The sequence below is a fragment of the Procambarus clarkii genome, chromosome 41, assembly GCF_040958095.1.
Source record: "Procambarus clarkii isolate CNS0578487 chromosome 41, FALCON_Pclarkii_2.0, whole genome shotgun sequence".
Classification (NCBI taxonomy): domain Eukaryota; kingdom Metazoa; phylum Arthropoda; class Malacostraca; order Decapoda; family Cambaridae; genus Procambarus; species Procambarus clarkii.
Genome location: NC_091190.1, coordinates 6,234,555 through 6,256,661, shown reverse-complemented (window position 1 = coordinate 6,256,661; position 22,107 = coordinate 6,234,555). Strand labels below are relative to the sequence as shown.

General features: G+C 39.0%; 1 protein-coding gene across 1 annotated transcript in view; it reads left to right on the top strand.

Moving 5' to 3' along the window:
* Positions 1 to 22,107, top strand: part of LOC123748276 (ionotropic receptor 21a-like) — a 460,516-nt gene that overhangs the window by 422,646 nt on the left and 15,763 nt on the right. The window contains exon 10 of the mRNA XM_069339092.1: positions 17,840 to 17,998. Coding sequence (XP_069195193.1) covers positions 17,840 to 17,998 — 159 coding nt within the window. The remainder of the gene's footprint in view (positions 1 to 17,839; positions 17,999 to 22,107) is intronic.

Sequence of the window (22,107 nt, the reverse complement as noted above, 5' to 3'; positions counted from 1 at the left end):
ACACACACACACACACACACACACACACACACACACACACACACACACAAATACACACACACACACACACACACACACACACACACACACACACACACACACACACACACACACACAGGGGCCTCGTAGCCTGGTGGATAGCGCGCAGGATTCGTAATTCTGTGGCGCGGGTTCGATTCCCGCACGAGGCAGAAACAAATGGGCAAAGTTTCTTTCACCCTGAATGCCCCTGTTACCTAGCAGTAAATAGGTACCTGGGAGTTAGTCAGCTGTCAAGGGCTGCTTCCTGGGGTGTGTGTGTGTGTGTGTGGTGTGGAAAAGAAAAAGTAGTTAGTAAACAGTTGATTGACAGTTGAGAGGCGGGCCGAAAGAGCAAAGCTCAACCCCCGTAAAAACACAACTAGTAAACACACACACACACACACACACAAAGACACACACACACAGACACACACACATTCTCGCACACACACATACACACACACACACACACACACACACACACACACACACACACACACACACACACACACACACACACACACACACACACACACACACACACACACACACACACACACACACACACACACACACACACAGGTCAAGCAAATGGTAAGACAACAGAATGAAGCTGGAGGAGAGGGACTGGACGAGTCATTCATGGAGATGATCGCTAAGGCATGGAAGGAAGTCAGTGGGGAATTGAAAGACCTGAGGGAAACTATATGTAAGCTGCAGACAGAACTAAGTGCAGCACAAGAGGAGATAAAAAGCCTAAAAACAGGCCCTCCTCAGACTCTCGTCCAAGGGACCAACCCCAGGTACCAGGAGATGTAGCAATGGCAGGGACCGCAACAATTGGCCCAACCTTTGCTGAAATGCTGAAGAGCCCAGGAGCAATGTCCACAGTCAAGGAAGTTGTAATGAAAGCAGTAACCTCACAGGAGGCAGCTAGATGCACAAGCCAGCTAATGGAAAGGAAAAGAGCTGTAGTAGTGGTATGTGGGAAGGAACAAGAGGGCTCCACAAGGGAGGAATCGAGGAATAAAGACAAAGCTGCAGTGGCAGGGATATTAAAGAAGATAGGAATGAAAGGGGCTGAACGAGACATAGAACAGTTTTTCCGGATTGGCCAGTACAACAGATACAAAAAGAGATTGATCAAGGTAGTATTCAAGAGCGAGGACATCAAAGAGGACATCCTAGTAAAGAAGAGCAAATTGAGGTATGCAAGGAACTACAAAGAGGTATATATTCAGAGGGACATGACCAGAGACGAGAAAGTAAGGCCAGCAGATGCAAGGAGAGGGAAAAAAGCCAGGGAACCTCAGCCTCCAACCGAGTAATCCCAGAGGGGAGTGGGGAGCTCCAATCCAGCAACCCAGGAACCCCAGGGGGGGGAATGCAACCCCCCAGCCCACCACCCAATAGGTCCCTCCCTACCCCCCAGCACAAACCCTTCCTTGCCCCTGCACAATGCCCATCAGGAAATCCAAATCCTCGCCCTCCCCTTACCTCAAGTAGCCCCTGCTTTCCCAGCCCCTGGTCTTCTACCTGCCCCAAGTAGGCCAGAGCAAGACCAAAGCCCTCTATCCCCCACTCCATCTCCCTCCAAACCCCTGTCAACTACACTGCAGGAGGTCGTGCCCTTTCCCCAAGCAATCCCTGCTCCCTCACCCCCAGGACTTCTTCCTGCCCCAAGCAGGCCTGAGGAAGACCTAAGCCCTCCATCCCCCACTCCACCTCCCCCTGAACCCCTGGAAACTTCCTCATAGGAGGAGGAGCCTACCCAAGTAGCAATGACCATAGAACAACTTCCTACACTTGTGGGGAGTGAGGGTGAAATTAGATATAAGAAAGTGAGCTTCAATGTAATGTACTCAAACATTGATGGGATTACCAATAAAGCAAGTGAACTGGCAGAAAGAGTGCAAGAAGAAATCCCTGATGTAATAGGACTAACGGAAACAAAATTGTCAGGAGTTATAACAGATGCCGTGTTTCCAAAGGACTACTATATAGTAAGGAAAGAGAGGGAAGGGAGAGGAGGTGGAGGAGTGGCCCTGCTGATAAGGAAGGACTGGAGTTTTGATGAGATGGAAATTCCGGGCTGTGACGGATTCAGAGATACATAACAGGAACTATAACAATGGGTGGACCTAAGATAATAGTGGCAGTCATTTACAACTCTCCCCTAAATGACAGAAGACCTAGACAGGAGTTTGATAGGAACAACATGGCAACCATTAATATAATAGAGAGAGCAGCTTCAGTTGCCTGCAGGAATGGCTCCAGACTCTTAATCATGGGCGATTTCAACCATGGAAATATAGACTGGGAGAATGGGGACCCACATGGTGGTGCAGATACGTGGAGAGCTAAACTCTTGGAAGTGGCAACAAGGAATTTTCTGAGCCAGCATGTCAAGGAACCCACAAGAGTGAGAGGCAATGATGAACCAGCTAGACTCGACTTGATATTCACCCTGAATGAGTCAGAAATAAGGGAAGTCAAAGTTGAAGCCCCCATAGGAATGAGTGACCACAGTGTACTGACCTTTGAGTACTTGGTGGAGATAGGGATAACCTATCCAAGGATGGGAGTAGAGGGAAAAAGACTGAATTACCGAAGAGGAAAATATGACGAGATGAGGAGCTTCCTCAGGGGAATACCATGGGAAACAGAACTTAGAGACAAGAATGTGCAGGTCATGATGGATTTTGTCACCCAGAAGTGCCAGGAAACTGCAGACAGGTTTATCCCCGTCCAAAAAGAGAAAAACAAAAAACAACAGAAAAACCCATGGTTCAACCAGGAATGTAAGGTAGCGAAGCAACTGAGTAAAAGAACATGGAGAAACTACAGAAATAACAGAACACCAGAGAGCAGGGAGAGATAACAGAGGGCCAGAAATGAGTACCTCAGAGTGAGGAGGGAAGCAGAGAGACAATTTGAAAAAGACATCGCGAGTAAAGCCAAGACCCAACCAAAACTGCTCCACAGCCACATCAGGAGGAAAACAGGAGTGAAGGAACAAGTGATGAAGCTGCGAAAAGCGGAGAACAGATACACAGAGAATGACAAGGAGGTGTGTGAAGAACTCAACAAGAGATTCCAGGAGGCCTTCACAATAGAACAAGGAGAAGCCCCTGCACTAAATGAGGAGGCGGCAAACCAAGCAACCTTGAAGGAATTTGACCTCACCAGTGATGAGGTCAAAAGGTGTCTGCTGGAGCTGGATGTGACAAAGGCTGTTGGGCCTGACAGAATCTCACCATGGATACTAAAGGAAGGTGCAGAAGCACTAAGTGTGCCACTCTCTATGGTGTATAACAGGTCACTGGAAACAGGAGACTTACCAGAAGGTTGGAAGACAGCTAACGTGGTCCCAATATATAAAAAGGGTGACAGGCAAGAGGCACTGAATTACAGGCCAGTTTCCTTAACTTGTATACCATGATGGAGAAGATCGTGAGAAAAAGGCTCGTAGAGCATCTGGAGGGAAATAACTTTGTAACGCACCACCAACATGGGTTCAGGGATGATAAATCGTGCCTCACAGGTTTAATAGAATTTTATGACCAGTGATCCGCTTGTTGAGCGGATTTCTGTGTTGCGTTTCATTTACGAGATGGAGAAGGATGGGAAGCTGCCCTTTCTAGATGTAACAGTCATGGAAAGGAGCAGAGGTTTCCACACTGCAGTCTACACTAAGGAAACAAACATAGGAATGTGCCTTAATGCCAACAGTGACTGCCCAGACAGGTACAAGAGGAGTGTTGTTAACGCTTATGTCGACTGTGCACTCAGCCACAGGTCAGGATGGAAGCAAGTTGATGAAGAACTCTGTAGGGTAAGGCAGGTCCTAGTCAACAACGGCTTCTCCAATGGTTTCGTTGAAGACATCATAAGAAGGAAGGTGAAACGCCATGCAACCTCTGAAGAGACAACTAACACAATACCTGTTGTGTTATATTGTGATATATAACATATATCACAACATATATATATATATATATATATATATATATATATATATATATATATATATATATATATATAAATATATATATATATATATATATATGCGAACAAGCCAGAATGGTCCACTGGACAATATGCAACTGAAAACTCACACCCCAGAAGTGACTCGAACCCATACTCCCAGAAGCAACGCAACTGGTATGTACAAGACGCCTTAATCCACTTGACCATCACGACCGTATATATATATATATATATATATATATATATATATATATATATATATATATATATATATATATATATATATATATATATATATATATATATATATATATATATATATATATATATATATATATATATATATATATATATATATATATATATATATATATGTCGTACCTAATAGCCAGAACGCACTTCTCAGCCTACTATTCAAGGCCCGATTTGCCTAATAAGCCAAGTTTTCATGAATTAATGTTTTTTCGTCTACCTAACCTACCTAACCTAACCTAACCTAGCTTTTTTTGGCTACCTAACCTAACCTTACCTATAAATATAGGTTAGGTTAGGTTAGGTAGGGTTGGTTAGGTTCGGTCATATATCTACGTTAATTTTAACTCCAATAAAAAAAAATTGACCTCATACATAGAGAAAAGGGTTGCTTTATCATTTCATAAGAAAAAAATTATAGTAAATATATTAATTCAGGAAAACTTGGCTTATTAGGCAAATCGGGCCTTGAATAGTAGGCTGAGAAGTGAGTTCTGGCTACTAGGTACGACATATATATATATATATATATATATATATATATGTCGTACCTAGTAGCCAGAACGCACTTCTCAGCCTACTATGCAAGGCCCGATTTGCCTAATAAGCCAAGTTTTCCTGAATTAATATATTTTCTCTAATTTTTTTCTTATGAAATGATAAAGCTACCCATTTCATTACGTATGAGGTCAATTTTTTTTTTATTGGAGTTAAAATTAACGTAGATATATGACCGAACCTAACCAACCCTACCTAACCTAACCTAACCTATCTTTATAGGTTAGGTTAGGTTAGGTAGCCGAAAATGTTAGGTTAGGTTAGGTTAGGTAGGTTAGGTAGTCAAAAAACAATTAATTCATGAAAACTTGGCTTATTAGGCAAATCGGGCCTTGCATAGTAGGCCAAAAAGTGCGTTCTGGCTACTAGGTACGACATATATATATATATATATATATATATATATATATATATATATATATATATATATATATATATATGTTGTACCTAGTAGCCAGAACGTCGTACTCGGCCTACTATGCAAGGCCCAATTTGCCTAATATGCCAAGTTTTCCTGAATTAATATATTTTCTCTATTTTTTTTCTTATGAAATGATAAAGCTACCCATTTCATTATGTATGAGGTCAATTATTTTTTATTGGAGTTAAAATTAACGTAGATATATGACCGAACCTAACCAACCCTACCTAACCTAACCTAACCTATCTTTATAGGTTAGGTTATGTTAGGTAGCCGAAAAAGTTAGGTTAGGTTAAGTTAGGTAGGTTAGGTTGTCGAAAAAACATTAATTCATGAAAACTTGGCTTATTAGGCAAATCGGGCCTTGCATAGTAGGCTGAGAAGTGCGTTCTGGCTACTAGGTACGACATATATATATATATATATATATATATATATATATATATATATATATGTCGTACCTAGTAGCCAGAACGCACTTTTTGGCCTACTATGCAAGGCCCGATTTGCCTAATAAGCCAAATTTTCCTAAAATAATATATTTTCTCTAATTTTTTTCTTATGAAATGATAAAGCTACCCATTTCATTATGTATGAGGTCAATTTTTATTTATTGGAGTTAAAATTAACGTAGATATATGACCGAACCTAACCAACCCTACCTAACCTAACCTAACCTATCTTTATAGGTTAGGTTAGGTTAGGTAGCCAAAAAAGTTAGGTTAGGTTAGGTTAGGTAGGTTAGGTTGATGAAAAACAATTAATTCATGAAAACTTGGCTTATTAGGCAAATCGGGCCTTGCATAGTAGGCTGAGAAGTGCGTTCTGGCTACTAGGTACGACATATATATATATATATATATATATGTCGTACCTAATAGCCAGAACGCACTTCTCAGCCTACTATGCATGGCCCGATTTGCCTAATAAGCCAAGTTTTCATAAATTAATAGTTTTTCGACTACCTAAACTACCTAACCTAACCTAACCAAACTTTTTTGGCTACCTAACCTAACCTATAAAGATAGGTTAGGTAGGGTTGGTTAGGTTCGGTCATATATCTACGTTAATTTTAACTCCAATAAAAAAAAATTGGCCTCATACATAATGAAATGGGTAGCTTTATCATTTCATAAGAAAAAAATTATAGGAAATATATTAATTCAGGAAAACTTGCCTTATTAGGCAAATCGGGCATTGCATAGTTAGCTGAGAAGTGCGTTCTGGCTACTAGGTACGACATATATATATATATATATATATATATATATATATATATATATATATATATATATATATATATATATATATATATATATATATATATATATATATATATATATATGTCGTACCTAGTACCCAGAATGTACTTCTCAGCCTACTATGCAAGGCCCGATTTGTCTAATAAGCCAAGTTTTCCTGAATTAATATATTTTCTCTAATTTTTTTCTTATGAAATGATAAAGATACCCATTTCATTATGTATGAGGTCAATTTCTTTTTATTGGCGTTAAAATTAAAGTAGATATATGACCGAACCTAACCAACCCTACCTAACCTAACCTAACCTATCTTTATTGGTTAGGTTAGGTTAGGTAGCCGAAAAAGTTAGGTTAGGTTAGGTTAGGTAGGTTAGGTAGTCGAAAAACAATTAATTCATGAAAACTTGGCTTATTAGGCAAATCGGGCCTTGCATAGTAGGCTGAGAAGTGCGTTCTGGCTACTAGGTACGACATATATATATATATATGTCGTACCTAATAGCCAGAACGCACTTCTCAGCCTACTATGCAAGGCCCGATTTGCCTAATAAGCCAAGTTTTCATGAATTAATTGTTTTTCGGCAACCTAACCTACCTAACCTAACCTAACCTAACTTTTTCGGCTACCTAACCTAACCTAAACTATAAAGATAGATTAGGTTAGGTTAGGTAGGGTTGGTTAGGTTCGGTCATATATCTATGTTAATTTTAACTCCAATAAAAAAAGTTGACCTCATACATAAAGAAATGGGTAGCTTTATCATTTCAAAATAAAAAAAATTAGAGAAAATATATTAATTTAGGAAAACTTGGCTTATTAGGCAAATCGGGCCTTGCATAGTAGGCCAAAAAGTGCGTTCTGGCTACTAGGTACGACATATATATATATATATATATATATATATATATATATATATATATATATATATATATATATATATATATATATATATATATAAATATATATAAATATATATATATATATATATATATATATATATATATATATATATATGTCGTACCTAGTAGCCAGAACTCACTTCTCAGCCTACTATGCAAGGCCCGATTTGCCTAATAAGCCTAGTTTTCATGAATTAATGTTTTTTCGACTTCCTAACCTACCTAACCTAACCTAACCTAAAGTTTTCGGCTACCTAACCTAACCTAACCTATAAAGATAGGTTAGGTTAGGTTAGGTAGGGTTGGTTAGGTTCGGTCATATATCTACGTTAATTTTAACTCCAATAAAAAAAATTGACCTCATACATAATGAAATGGGTAGCTTTATCATTTCATAAGAAAAAAATTTGAGAAAATATATTAATTCAGTAAAACTTGGCTTATTAGGCAAATCGGGCCTTGCATAGTAGGCTGAGAAGTGAGTTCTGGCTATTAGGTACGACATATATATATATATATATATATATATAAATATATATATATATATATATGTCGTACCTAGTAGCCAGAACGCACTTCTCAGCCTACTATGCAAGGCCCGATTTGCCTAATAAGCCAAGTTTTCATGAATTAATATAGTTTCTCTATTTTTTTTCTTATGGAATGATAAAGCTACCCATTTCATTATGTATGAGGTCAATTTTTTGTTATTGGAGTTAAAATTAACGTAGATATATGACCGAACCTAACCAACCCTACCTAACCTAACCTAACCTATCTTTATTGGTTAGGTTAGGTTAGGTAACCGAAAACGTTAGGCTAGGTTAGGTTAGGTAGGTTAGGTAGTCGAAAAAACATTAATTCATGAAAACTTGGCTTATTAGGCAAATCGGGCCTTGCATAGTAGGCATAGAAGTGCGTTCTGGCTACTAGGTACGACATATATATATATAAATATATATAAATATATATATATATATATATATATATATATATATATATATATATATATAAATATATATATATATATATATATATATATATATATATATATATATATATATATATATATATATATATATATGTCGCATCTAGTAGCCAGAACGCACTTCTCAGCCTACTATGCAAGGCCCGATTTGCCTAATAAGCCAAGTTTTCATGAAATAATGTTTTTTCGTCGACCTAACCTACCTAACCTACCTAATCTAACCTATCCTAGCTTTTTCGGCTACCTAACCTAACCTAACCTAAAAAGATAGGTTAGGTTAGGTTAGGTAGGGTTGGTTAGGTTCGGTCATATATCTAAGTTAATTTTAACTCCAATAAAAAAAAATTGACCTCATACATAATGAAATGGGTAGCTTTATCATTTCAAAAGAAAAAAATTTAGAGAAAATTTATTAATTCAGGAAAACTTGGCTTATTAGGCAAATCGGGCCTTGCATAGTAGGCTGAGAAGTGCGTTCTGGCTACTAGGTACGACATATATATATATATATATATATATATATATATATATATATATATATATATATATATATATATATATATATATATATATATATATATATATATATATATATATATATATATAGGTTAGGTTAGGTTAGGTAGGGTTGGTTAGGTTCGGTCATATATCTACGTTTATTTTAACTCCAATAAAAAAAAATTGACCTCATGCATAATGAAATGGGTAGCTTTATCATTTCATAAGAAAAAAAATTGAGAAAATTAATTAATCCAGGAAAACTTGTCTGATAAGGCAAATCGGGCCATGCATAGTAGGCTGAGAAGTGCGTTCTGGCTACTAGGTACGACATATATATATATATATATATATATATATATATATATATATATATATATATATATATATATATATATATATATATATATATATATATATTTATATATATATATATATATATATATATATATATATATATATATATATATATATATATATATATATATATATATATATATGTATCACTAAGAACTCTTTGACCCGGCCAGGATTCGAACCCATGCCGTCCAGGATCACCCCTAAACGTACAGACAGGTGGACAGCATGGGTTCGAATCCTGGCCGGGTCAAAGAGTTCTTAGTGATATATGGCTTGCGCGTTCATGCAGCTTTCTCACATATATATGTATATATATATATATATGTATATATATATATATATATATATATATATATATAAATATATATATATATATATATATATATATATATATATATATATATATATATATATATATATATATATATATATATATATATATATATTTACGACATATATATATGTCGTACCTATTAGCCAGAACGCACTTCTCAGCCTACTATACAAGGCCCAATTTGCCTAATAAGCCAAGTTTTCATGAATGAATTGTTTTTCGACTACCAAACCTACCTAACCTAACCTAACCTAACTTTTTCGGCTACCTAACCTAACCTAACCTATAAAGATAGGTTAGGTTAGGTTAGGTAGGGTTGGTTAGGTACGGTCATCTACGTTAATTTTAACTCCAATAAAAAAAAATTGACCTTATGCATAATGAAATGGGTAGATTTATCATTTCATAAGAAAAAAAATAGAGAAAATATATTAATTCAGGAAAACTTAGCTTATTAGGCAAATCGGGCCTTGCATAGTTGGCCGAGAAGAGCATTCTGGCTACTAGGTACGACATATATATATATATATATATATATATATATATATATATATATGTCGTACCTAGTAGCCAGAACTCACTTCTCAGCCTACTATTCAAGGCCCGATTTGCCTAATAAGCCAAGTTTTCCTGAATTAATATATTTACTATAATTTTTTTCTTATGAAATGATAAAGCAACCCTTTTCTCTATGTATGAGGTCAATTATTTTTTATTGGAGTTAAAATTAAAGTAGATATATGACCGAACCTAACCAACCCTACCTAACCTAACCTAACCTATATTTATAGGTAAGGTTAGGTTAGGTAGCCAAAAAAAGCTAGGTTAGGTTAGGTTAGGTAGGTTAGGTAGACGAAAAAACATTAATTCATGAAAACTTGGCTTATTAGGCAAATCGGGCCTTGAATAGTAGGCTGAGAAGTGCGTTCTGGCTATTAGGTACGACATATATATATATATATATATATATATATATATATATATATATATATATATATATATATATATATATATATATATATATATATATATATATATATATATATATATATATGTCGTACCTAATAGCCAGAACGCACTTCTCAGCCTACTATTCAAGGCCCGATTTGCCTAATAAGCCAAGTTTTCATGAATTAATGTTTTTTCGTCTACCTAACCTACCTAACCTAACCTAACCTAGCTTTTTTTGGCTACCTAACCTAACCTTACCTATAAATATAGGTTAGGTTAGGTTAGGTAGGGTTGGTTAGGTTCGGTCATATATCTACGTTAATTTTAACTCCAATAAAAAAAAATTGACCTCATACATAGAGAAAAGGGTTGCTTTATCATTTCATAAGAAAAAAATTATAGTAAATATATTAATTCAGGAAAACTTGGCTTATTAGGCAAATCGGGCCTTGAATAGTAGGCTGAGAAGTGAGTTCTGGCTACTAGGTACGACATATATATATATATGTCGTACATATATATATATATATATATATATATATATATATATATATATATATATATATATATATAACTGAAAACTCACACCCCAGAAGTGACTCGAACCCATACTCCCAGAAGCAACACAACTGGTATGTACAAGACGCCTTAATCCACTTGACCATCACGACCGGACATAATGAGGTGATAGCCGAGGCTATTTGAACCACCCCACCGCCGGCACTCGGATAGTAATCTTGGGCATAGCATTTTACCAAATCACCTCATTCTTTGGGGCACACGTGAGGAACACAAATGCGAACAAGCCTGAATGGTCCCCAGGACAATATGCAACTGAAAACTCACACCCCAGAAGTGACTCGAACCCATACTCCCAGAAGCAACGCAACTGGTGTGTACAAGACGCCTTAATCCACTTGACCATCACGACCGGACATAATGAGGTGATACCGAGGCTATTTGAACCACCCCACTGCCGGCACTCGGATAGTAATCTTGGGCATAGCATTTTACCAAATCACCTCATTCTTTGGGGCACACGTGAGGAACACAAATGCGAACAAGCCTGAATGGTCCCCAGGACAATATGCAAGTGAAAACTCACACCCCAGAAGTGACTCGAACCCATACTCCCAGAAGCAACGCAACTGGTATGTACAAGACGCCTTAATCCACTTGACCATCACGACCGGACATAATGAGGTGATAGCTGAGGCTATTTGAACCACCCCACCGCCGGCACTCGGATAGTAATCTTGGGCATAGCATTTTACCAAATCACCTCATTCTTTGGGGCACACGTGAGGAACACAAATGCGAACAAGCCTGAATGGTCCCCAGGACAATATGCAACTGAAAACTCACACCCCAGAAGTGACTCGAACCCATACTCCCAGAAGCAACACAACTGGTATGTACAAGACGTCTTAATCCACTTGACCATCACGACCGGACATAATGAGGTGATAGCCGAGGCTATTTGAACCACCTCACCGCCGGCACTCGGATAGTAATCTTGGGCATAGCATTTTACCAAATCACCTCATTCTTTGGGGCACACGTGAGGAACACAAATGCGAACAAGCCTGAATGGTCCCCAGGACAATATGCAACTGAAAACTCACACCCCAGAAGTGACTCGAACCCATACTCCCAAAAGCAACGCAACTGGTATGTACAAGACGCCTTAATATATATATATATATATATATATATGTCGTACCTAGTAGCCAGAACGCACTTCTCAGCCTACTAAGCAAGGCCTGATTTGCCTAATAAGCCAAGTTTTCCTGAATTATTATATTGTCTCTAATTTTTTTCTTATGAAATGATAAAGCTACCCATTTCATTATGTATGAGGTCAATTATTTTTTATTGGAGTTAAACCTATCTTAATAGGTTAGTTTAGGTTACGTAGCCGAAAAAGTTAGGTTAGGTTAGGTTAGGTAGGTTAGGTTGTCAAAAAATATTATTTCATGAAAACTTGGGTTATTAGGCAAATCGGGCCTTGCATAGTAGGCTGCGAAGTGCGTTCTGGCTACTAGGCTACTATATATATATATATATATATATATATATATATATATATATATATATATATATATATATATATATATATATATATATATATAGGTTAGGTTAGGTTAGGTAGGGTTGGTTAGGTTCGGTCATATATCTACGTTTATTTTAACTCCAATAAAAAAATTGACCTCATACATAATGAAATGGGTAGCTTTATCATTTCATAAGAAAAAAAATTGAGAAAATTAATTAATTCAGGAAAACTTGGCTTATTAGGCAAATCGGGCCTTGCATAGTAGGCTGAGAAGTGCGTTCTGGCTACTAGGTACGACATATATATATATATATATATATATATATATATATATATATATATATATATATATATATATATATATATATATATATATATATATATATATATATATATATATATATATATATATATATATATATATATATATATATATATATATATATATATAGGGGGGTACCACCTCTGATGCAATTATAGGGACCCACAGCCTCAGAGAAGGGAACACAGAGCATTCAGGGAAAAACTTGCCATTTAACTCTGAATACTATAGAGTGTTCGCTTCTCCTATCACCCCCCTTTTTTTATGGTGTACACTTTATTATGCAAGGTTATACAGTTACATATTTGATTTTATACAAAAAATGAACATTAAGAGGACACACAAAAAAGTTCTTGCTTCCTAGAGGCTGTAGATTTCCTCGAACTCCTCCGACGCCGGGCAGGAACCGAGGATGCAGCGAGCATATCCCCTCTGGATTGCGACACTGAGGCTCTAAAAGAGAAAACTTGCTGCTCTAGGGTCTCTTGTGGTGTCAATGAGCTTGGAACCAAGATCCTTAAGAAACCTTCTTGCACTCTCTCTATGGGCCTAGGGTCTCAGACCCTATTGGAACGAAGTTGTACCGATGATCTAATTGCCTGTACTTGGCTGACTTGTCTCTTTCTCTGCGTGTCGCCGCGGCTCCTGCTGTGCCGGCAGAGAGGTTGATGTATGTGGCTGCCAGGGTGGATACACAAGTATAGTCCCATGCCAACTGTCTGCCACCCTTCCACGGTCGCAGTGTGATTCTGTCTGGTCGGCCGGCAAAGCTAACAGAGTCACGGTTCAGTAGGTTCCGGGGCTCTCTCTCCGCTGGACACTAAGCAGAGGCAAGGATTCTTTTAATGTCATTGACTTCGTCGTGTCTAGTGTGAAAACCACCAGATTTTCCACAGTGCAGGCCATGCAATCCATATCGTCAGCATCTGCCTCGCTGCAAATACACCTATGAACACTGTGGAAAAGGGCAGCAAGACGGAGAGCGACTGCAATACGGAGCTCCTGCCGATCAAGACGTGTGCCTGTCGCAGACATAGGGACTGCTAAAAGGAAGTCCCCTGCATGGGGAGCCTGCACAGCTGTGAGGCGTGCACGATCACTGGGGGTTGTTGCTGCCTCCAGCAAAGCTGTGGATTCTTTGTCTACAATGGGGCTGTCCCAACTGGATTGTTCCTTGGCTTTCGGTATGGCTGGTCTGAGTGCTGGGTCTGCTCTGGCACCCCATTTCGTGTCGCATTCCATGTAGTAGGGGGTCCTGTATCCCCGCTACATCACTCAGGGTGTCAGGTAGAATTTCCTTAACCAGGTCATCCGATGCTGAGGAGGATATATATATATATATATATATATATATATATATATATATATATATATATATATATATATATATATATATATATATATATATATATGTATATATAGATATATATATATATATATATATATATATATATATATATATATATATATATATATATATATATATATATATATATATATATATATATATATATATATATATATGTCGTACCTAGTAGCCAGAACGCACTTCTATGCCTACTATTCAAGGCCCGATTTGCCTAATAAGCCAAGTTTTCATGAATTAATTGTTTTTCGACTACCTAACCTACCTAACCTAACCTAACCTAACGTTTTCGACTACCTAACCTAACCTAACCGATAAAGATAGGTTAGGTTAGGTTAGGTAGGGTTGGTTAGGTTCGGTCATATATCTACATTAATTTTAACTCCAATAAAAAAAAATTGACGTCATACGTAATGAAATGGGTAGCTTTATAATTTCATAAGAAAAAAAATTGAGAAAATATACTAATTCATGAAAACTTGGCTTATTAGGCAAATCGGGCATTGAATAGTAGGCATAGAAGTGCGTTCTGGCTACTAGGTACGACATATATATATATATATATATATATATATATATGTCGTACCTAGTAGCCAGAACACACTTCTCAGCCTACTATGCAAGGCCCGATTTGCCTAATAAGCCAAGTTTCCCTTAATTAATATATTTTCTCTAATTTTTTTCTTATGAAATGATAAAGCTACCCATTTTATTATGTTTGAGGACAATTTTTTTTTATTGGAGTTAAAATTAACGTAGATATATGACCGAACTTAACCAATCCTACCTAACCTAACCTAACCTATCTCTATAGGTTAGGTTAGGTTAGGGAGCTGAAAAAGTTAGGTTAGGTTAGGTTAGGTAGGTTAGGTAGTCGAAAAACAATTAATTCATGAAAACTTGGCTTATTAGGCAAATCGGGCCTTGCAAAGTAGGCTGAGAAGTGCGTTCTGGCTACTAGGTACGACATATATATATATATATGCATATATATATATATATATATATATATATATATATATATATATATATATATATATATATAAATATATATAAACATATATATGTATATATATATATAAATATATATATTATTAAATATGACCGAAAAAGTAAGATTAATAATTCTAACACGAATTTTCTCAATCTTTCGTACATTACGCTTCACTGTTGGAGGTAAATCAAAAATCAATTCTCCAAAATTCATTTTTATTTCTAGTCTGACGCGACACGGGCGCGTTTCGTAAAACTTATTACATTTTCAAAGACTTTAGTTCACAAATACACAACTGATTAGAACTTACGTATCTCCAATTTTATATCTACATTTGAGTGAGGTGGGAGGGGTGATGTGGCATTAACACAAGACAGAACAAGAGGGGATATTAATAGGGTATTAAAAGTATCAACACAAGACAGAACACAAACAATGGGTATTGAATAGAAGTGTTTGTAGAAAGCCTATTGGTCCATATTTCTTGATGCTTCTATATTGGAGCGGAGTCTTGAGGTGGGTAGAATATAGTTGTGCAATAATTGGCTGTTGATTGCTGGTGTTGACTTCTTGATGTGTAGTGCCTCGCAAACGTCAAGCCGCCTGCTATCGCTGTATCTATCGATGATTTCTGTGTTGTTTACTAGGATTTCTCTGGCGATGGTTTGGTTGTGGGAAGAGATTATATGTTCCTTAATGGAGCCCTGTTGCTTATGCATCGTTAAACGCCTAAAAAGAGATGTTGTTGTCTTGCCTATATACTGGTTTTTTTGGAGCTTACAGTCCCCAAGTGGGCATTTGAAGGCATAGACGACGTTAGTCTCTTTTAAAGCGTTCTGTTTTGTGTCTGGAGAGTTTCTCATGAGAAGGCTGGCCGTTTTTCTGGTTTTATAGTAAATCGTCAGTTGTATCCTCTGATTTTTGTCTGTAGGGATAACGTTTCTATTAACAATATCTTTCAGGACCCTTTCCTCCGTTTTATGAGCTGTGGAAAAGAAGTTCCTGTAAAATAGTCTAATAGGGGGTATAGGTGTTGTGTTAGTTGTCTCTTCAGAGGTTGCATGGCTTTTCACTTTCCTTCTTATGATGTCTTCGATGAAACCATTGGAGAAGCCGTTATTGACTAGGACCTGCCTTACCCTACAGAGTTCTTCGTCGACTTGCTTCCATTCTGAGCTGTGGCTGAGAGCACGGTCGACATATGCGTTAACAACACTCCTCTTGTATCTGTCAGGGCAGTCGCTGTTGGCATTTAGGCACATTCCTATGTTTGTTTCCTTAGTGTAGACTGCAGTGTGGAAACTTCTGCCCTTTTCCATGACTGTTACATCTAGAAAGGGCAGCTTCCCATCCTTTTCCATCTCATAAGTGAAACGCAGCACGGAACTCTGCTCAAATGCCTCCTTCAGCACCTGCAGATGTCTGACATCAGGTACCTGTGTAAAAACGTCGTCAACATACCTGCAGTATATGGCCGGTTTCAAGTTCATGTCGACTAAGACTTTTTGCTCGATGGTACCCATGTAGAGGTTTGCAAACAGGACACCTAGGGGAGAACCCATGGCGACCCCATCTACTTGCTTATACATGTGCCTATATACATGTATATAGGCAAGACATGTGCTTAAAGCGACGCATTTCATTATGTAGGAGGTCAATTTTTGTTTATTGAAGTTAAAATTAACGTAGATATATGACCGAACCTAACCAACCCTACCTAACCTAACCTAACCTATCTTTATAGGTTAGGTTCGGTTAGGTAGCAGAAAAAGTTAGGTTGGTTAGGTTAGGTAGGTTAGGTAGTCGAAAAAACATTAATTCATGAAAACTTGGCTTAGTAGGCAAATCGGGCCTTGAATAGTAGGCTGAGAAGTGCGTTCTGGCTACTAGGTACGACATATATATATATATATATATATATATATATATATATATATATATATATATATATATATATATATATATATATATATATATATATAGGGGTACCACCACTGGTTTAATTAAAGCGACCCACATCCTCGAAGAAGAAAATAAATAGTAAATAGTGTTCAGAGAAGACCTTGTGGATTCTCACTGAATACTTTAATCTTTTCCTCTCCTACCACCCCTATTTTTTTTTATTTGATTTTATTGCAATGTTACAGTTTACAGAAAACACGCACTTATATAACAATATAACAATATACCAATCAGTGTTCGAAGATCTCGTCCAGCTCCTCGGGGGTCGGGTGCGTACCCAAGATACAGCACGCATTTCACCCTCTGAACAGCGACACTGAGGCGCTGGAACATGAAACTGGCCGCTCTTGGGTCTCTAGTCTTCCCAATGAGTTCCTCGCCCAGCTCCTTCAGGAACTTGAGTGCACATTTACCTCAGGCGCCCAGAGTCTCAGAACCTGTTGGCACGAACCTGTAATTATTCCAGGGCTATTGATAGTTATTCCAGCACCTCTATTAACAACAATTATTTACAGATTAATATATATGCATTGTTATTAGTGAGCCACAATAATGCACATACTGTACATGTATTTGGTAATAATTGCTGATCTTCAACCTTCAGGGATTGTCCAGTCGGTTTGTGTCGGTGAGAAGCTTCGAGGACATCAGCCCTCGTGTGGTGAGGGGCGAGGCTGTCATGATCCAGACTCGTCGCTATCATGAATATTCCATGATCCACCTCACAACCTCCTGGGGCCTCCCTCAGGTCAGGATTATGAAGGTTAGTACCACACACACACACACACACACACACACACACACACACACACACACATATGGGGCCTCGTAGCCTGGTGGATCGCGCGCAGGACTCGTAATTCTGTGGCGCGGGTTCGATTCCCGCACGAAGCAGAAACAAATGGGCAAAGTTTCTTTCACCCTAAGTGCCCCTGTTACCTAGCAGTAAATAGGTACCTGGGAGTTAGTCAGCTGTCACGGGCTGCTTCCTGGGATGTGTGTGTGTGTGTGTGTGGTGTGGGAAAAAAAAAAAAAAAAAAAAAAAAAAAAAAAAGTAGTTAGTAAACAGTTGATTGACAGTTGAGAGGCGGGCCGAAAGAGCAAAGCTCAACCCCCGCAAAAACACAACTTATAAACACACACACACACACACACACGCGCGCACACGCACACGCACACGCACACGCACACGCACACGCGCACGCACACGCACACGCGCACGCACACACACACACCTCGCCTCGGGGGCCTCGCAGCCTGGTGGATAGCGCGCAGGATTCGTAATTCTGTGGCGCGGGTTCGATTCCCGCACGAGGCAGAAACAAATGGGCAAAGTTTCTTTCACCCTGAATGCCCCTGTTACCTAGCAGTAAATAGGTACCTGGGAGTTAGTCAGCTGTCACGGGCTGCTTCCTGGGGGGTGTGTGTGTGTGTGTGGTGTGGGAAAAAAAAAAAAAAAGTAGTTAGTAAACAGTTGATTGACAGTTGAGAGGCGGGCCGAAAGAGCAAAGCTCAACCCCCGTAAAAACACAACTATTAAACACACACACACACACACACACACACACACACACACACACACACACACACACACACACACACACACACACACACACACACACACACACACACACACTCACACACAAGATGAACTTCATCAAGATGAAGATGAACCAGCCAAGCTCAATTTAATATTTACCCTTAATGAGTGGAATATAAGGGAAGTCAAGAAGGAAGCACCCTTGGGAATCAGTGACCACAGTGTATTGAACTTTGAGCACCTGGTAGAGCTAGGACTTATCTCCCCCAAAAAAGAACTAGGAATCAAAAGGCTGGCATACCGAAAAAGGAATTATGAACAGATGAGAAGTTTCCTAAGTGAAAGACCTTGGGACACAGACCTCAGAGATAAGTCTGTACAGGGTATGATGGACTATGTTACCCAAAAGTGTCAGGAGGCAGTAAACAGGTTCATCCCGACCCAAAGGGAAAAATCCGAGAAGCAACAGAAGAATCTATGGTATAATAGGGCATGTATGGAAGCGAAGAAACTGAACAAAAGGGCGTGGAGGAACTTCTGGAATAACAGAACACCAGAAAGCAGAGAGAGATACCAGAGAACCAGGAATGAGTACGTCAGGGTGAGAAGAGAAGCAGAGAAAAGTTTTGAAAATGATATAGCAAACAAAGCCAAGACCGAACCAAAGCTACTCCACAGTCACATCAGAAGGAAAACAGCAGTGAAAGAACAGGTATTGAAACTTCGAACAGGCGAGGACTGGTATACAGACAATGACAGAAAGGTGTGTGAAGAACTCAACAAGAGGTTCCAGGAGGTCTTCACAATAGAACAAGGTGAGGTCACTGTGCTAGGATAAAGGGAGGTAAACCAGGCGGCCTTGGAAGAGTTCGAAATTACAAGAGAGGAGGTCAAGAGACACCTGCTGGATCTGGATGTTAGAAAGGCTGTTGGTCCAGATGGGATCTCACCATGGATACTGAAAGAGTGTGCAGAGGCACTTTGCTTGCCACTCTCCATAGTGTATAGTAAGTCATTGGAGACGGGAGACCTACCAGAAATATAGAAGACAGCGAATGTGGTCCCAATATACAAAAAGGGCGACAGGCAAGAGACACTGAACTACAGGCCAGTGTCCTTGACTTGTATACCATGCAAGGTGATGGAGAAGATCGTGAGAAAAAACCTGGTAACACATCTGGAGAGAAGGGACTTCGTGACAAATCACCAACATGGGTTCAGGGAGGGTAAATCTTGCCTTACAGGCTTGATAGAATTCTATGATCAGGTGATAAATATTAAGCAAGAAAGAGAGGGCTGGGCGGACTGCATTTTCTTGGATTGTCGGAAAGCCTTTGACACAGTACCGCATAAGAGGCTGACACATAAGCTGGAGAGACAGGCAGGTGTAGCTGGTAAGGTGCTCCAGTGGATAAGGGAGTATCTAAGCAATAGGAAGCAGAGAGTTACGGTGAGGGGTGAGACCTCCGATTGGCGTGAAGTCACCAGTGGAGTCCCACAGGGCTCTGTACTCGGTCCTATCGTGTTTCTGATATATGTAAATGATCTCCCAGAGGGTATCGATTCATTTCTCTCAATGTTTGCGGACGATGCTAAAACTATGAGAAGGATTAAAACAGAAGAGGACTGTTTGAGGCTTCAAGAAGACCTAGACAAGCTGAAGGAATGGTCGAACAAATGGTTGTTAGAGTTTAACCCAACCAAATGTAATGTAATGAAGATAGGTGTAGGGAGCAGGAGACCAGATACAAGGTATCATTTGGGAGATGAAATACTTCAAGAGTCAGAGAGAGAGAAATACCTGGGGGTTGATATCACGCCAGACCTATCACCTGAAGCTTATATCAAGAGGATAACATCAGCGGCATATGCCAGGCTGGCCAACATACGAACGGCATTCAGAATCTTGTGTAAAGAATCATTCAGAACTTTGTATACCACGTATGTCAGGCCAATCCTGGAGTATGCAACCTCAGCATGGAGTCAATATCTAGTCAAAGATAAGACTAAACTGGAAAAGGTTCAAAGTTTTGCCACCAGACTAGTACCCGAGCTGAGAGGTATGAGCTACGAGGAGAGACTACGGGAATTAAACCTCACTTCGCTTGAAGACAGAAGAGTAAGGGGGGATATGATCGCCACATTCAAGATTCTGAAGGGAATTGATAGGGTAGATAAAGACAGTCTATTTAACACAAGGGGAACATGCATAAGGGGACACAGGTTGAAACTGAGTGCCCAAATGAGCCACAGTGATATTAGAAAGAACTTTTTTAGTGTCAGAGTGGTTGACAAATGGAATGCATTAGGAAGTGATGTGGTGGAGGCTGACTCCATACCCAGTTTCAAGTGTAGATATGATAGAGCCCAATAGGCTCAGGAATCTGTACACCTGTTGATTGACGGTTGAGAGGTGAGACCAAAGAGCCAGAGCTCAACCCCCGCAAAAGCAACTAGGTGAGTACAACTAGGTGAGTACACACACACACACACACAAATTCGGCTGGAACAAATTCGGAGGATGGGGTGGAACAGGAAGCCTGGATGAAGGGAGTATTCCAGCAAATGTGGGATGAATTCAGTGAAGGACTGAGGGTAATGAGGGAGACAGTTGCCAACCTGCAGGATGAACTAAGGGGAGCAAAGGAGGAGATAAGATGCCTGAAGGAGACTTCTCCACAATACCAGACACAAACCGTGCCTCAGGGAGACAGGAATGCTACTGTTGAGGGGACCTCCACACCTCAGCTTTCATTTTCTGAAATGCTTAAAATGAGCCCTGAAGCTAGATCTGCAGTTAAGGAAGTTGCCATGGAAGTGGCCTCCTCTCAGGAAGCAGCTAGATGTACTAGCCGGCTGATAGAGAGAAAAAGAGCAGTAGTAGTAGCAGGCATTAAAGAGCAAACAGGGACCAGACCAAAGGAGCGGAGAGACAAGGACAAAAACATGGTTAAAGAGATCCTTAAAGAGGTAAGGATGGAGGGAGCTGAACAAAATGTTGAAAAGGTTTTCAGGCTTGGAAAGTACAACAAGGACAGAGACCGAATGATAAAGGTGGTATTCATGAGCAAATCGCGAAAAAGGAACTGTAAGAAAGGAAGTGCAGAAGAAAGGAAATGTAGAGAAGTTCAAAGGAGTATTCCTGCAGAGGGATATGACAAGGGAAGAGAGAAAGCAGGCAGCAGACGTGAGAAAGGAGCGCAGGGAGAGAGAAAGGAATCGGGAAGCCACAACCCTGATCCCTACAATCCCAGAGGGGAATGGGGAATTCTCCTCAAACAGTGCACTAGCCACAGGGAGTGTGGCACCACCCCCACATTCTACCCAACAGA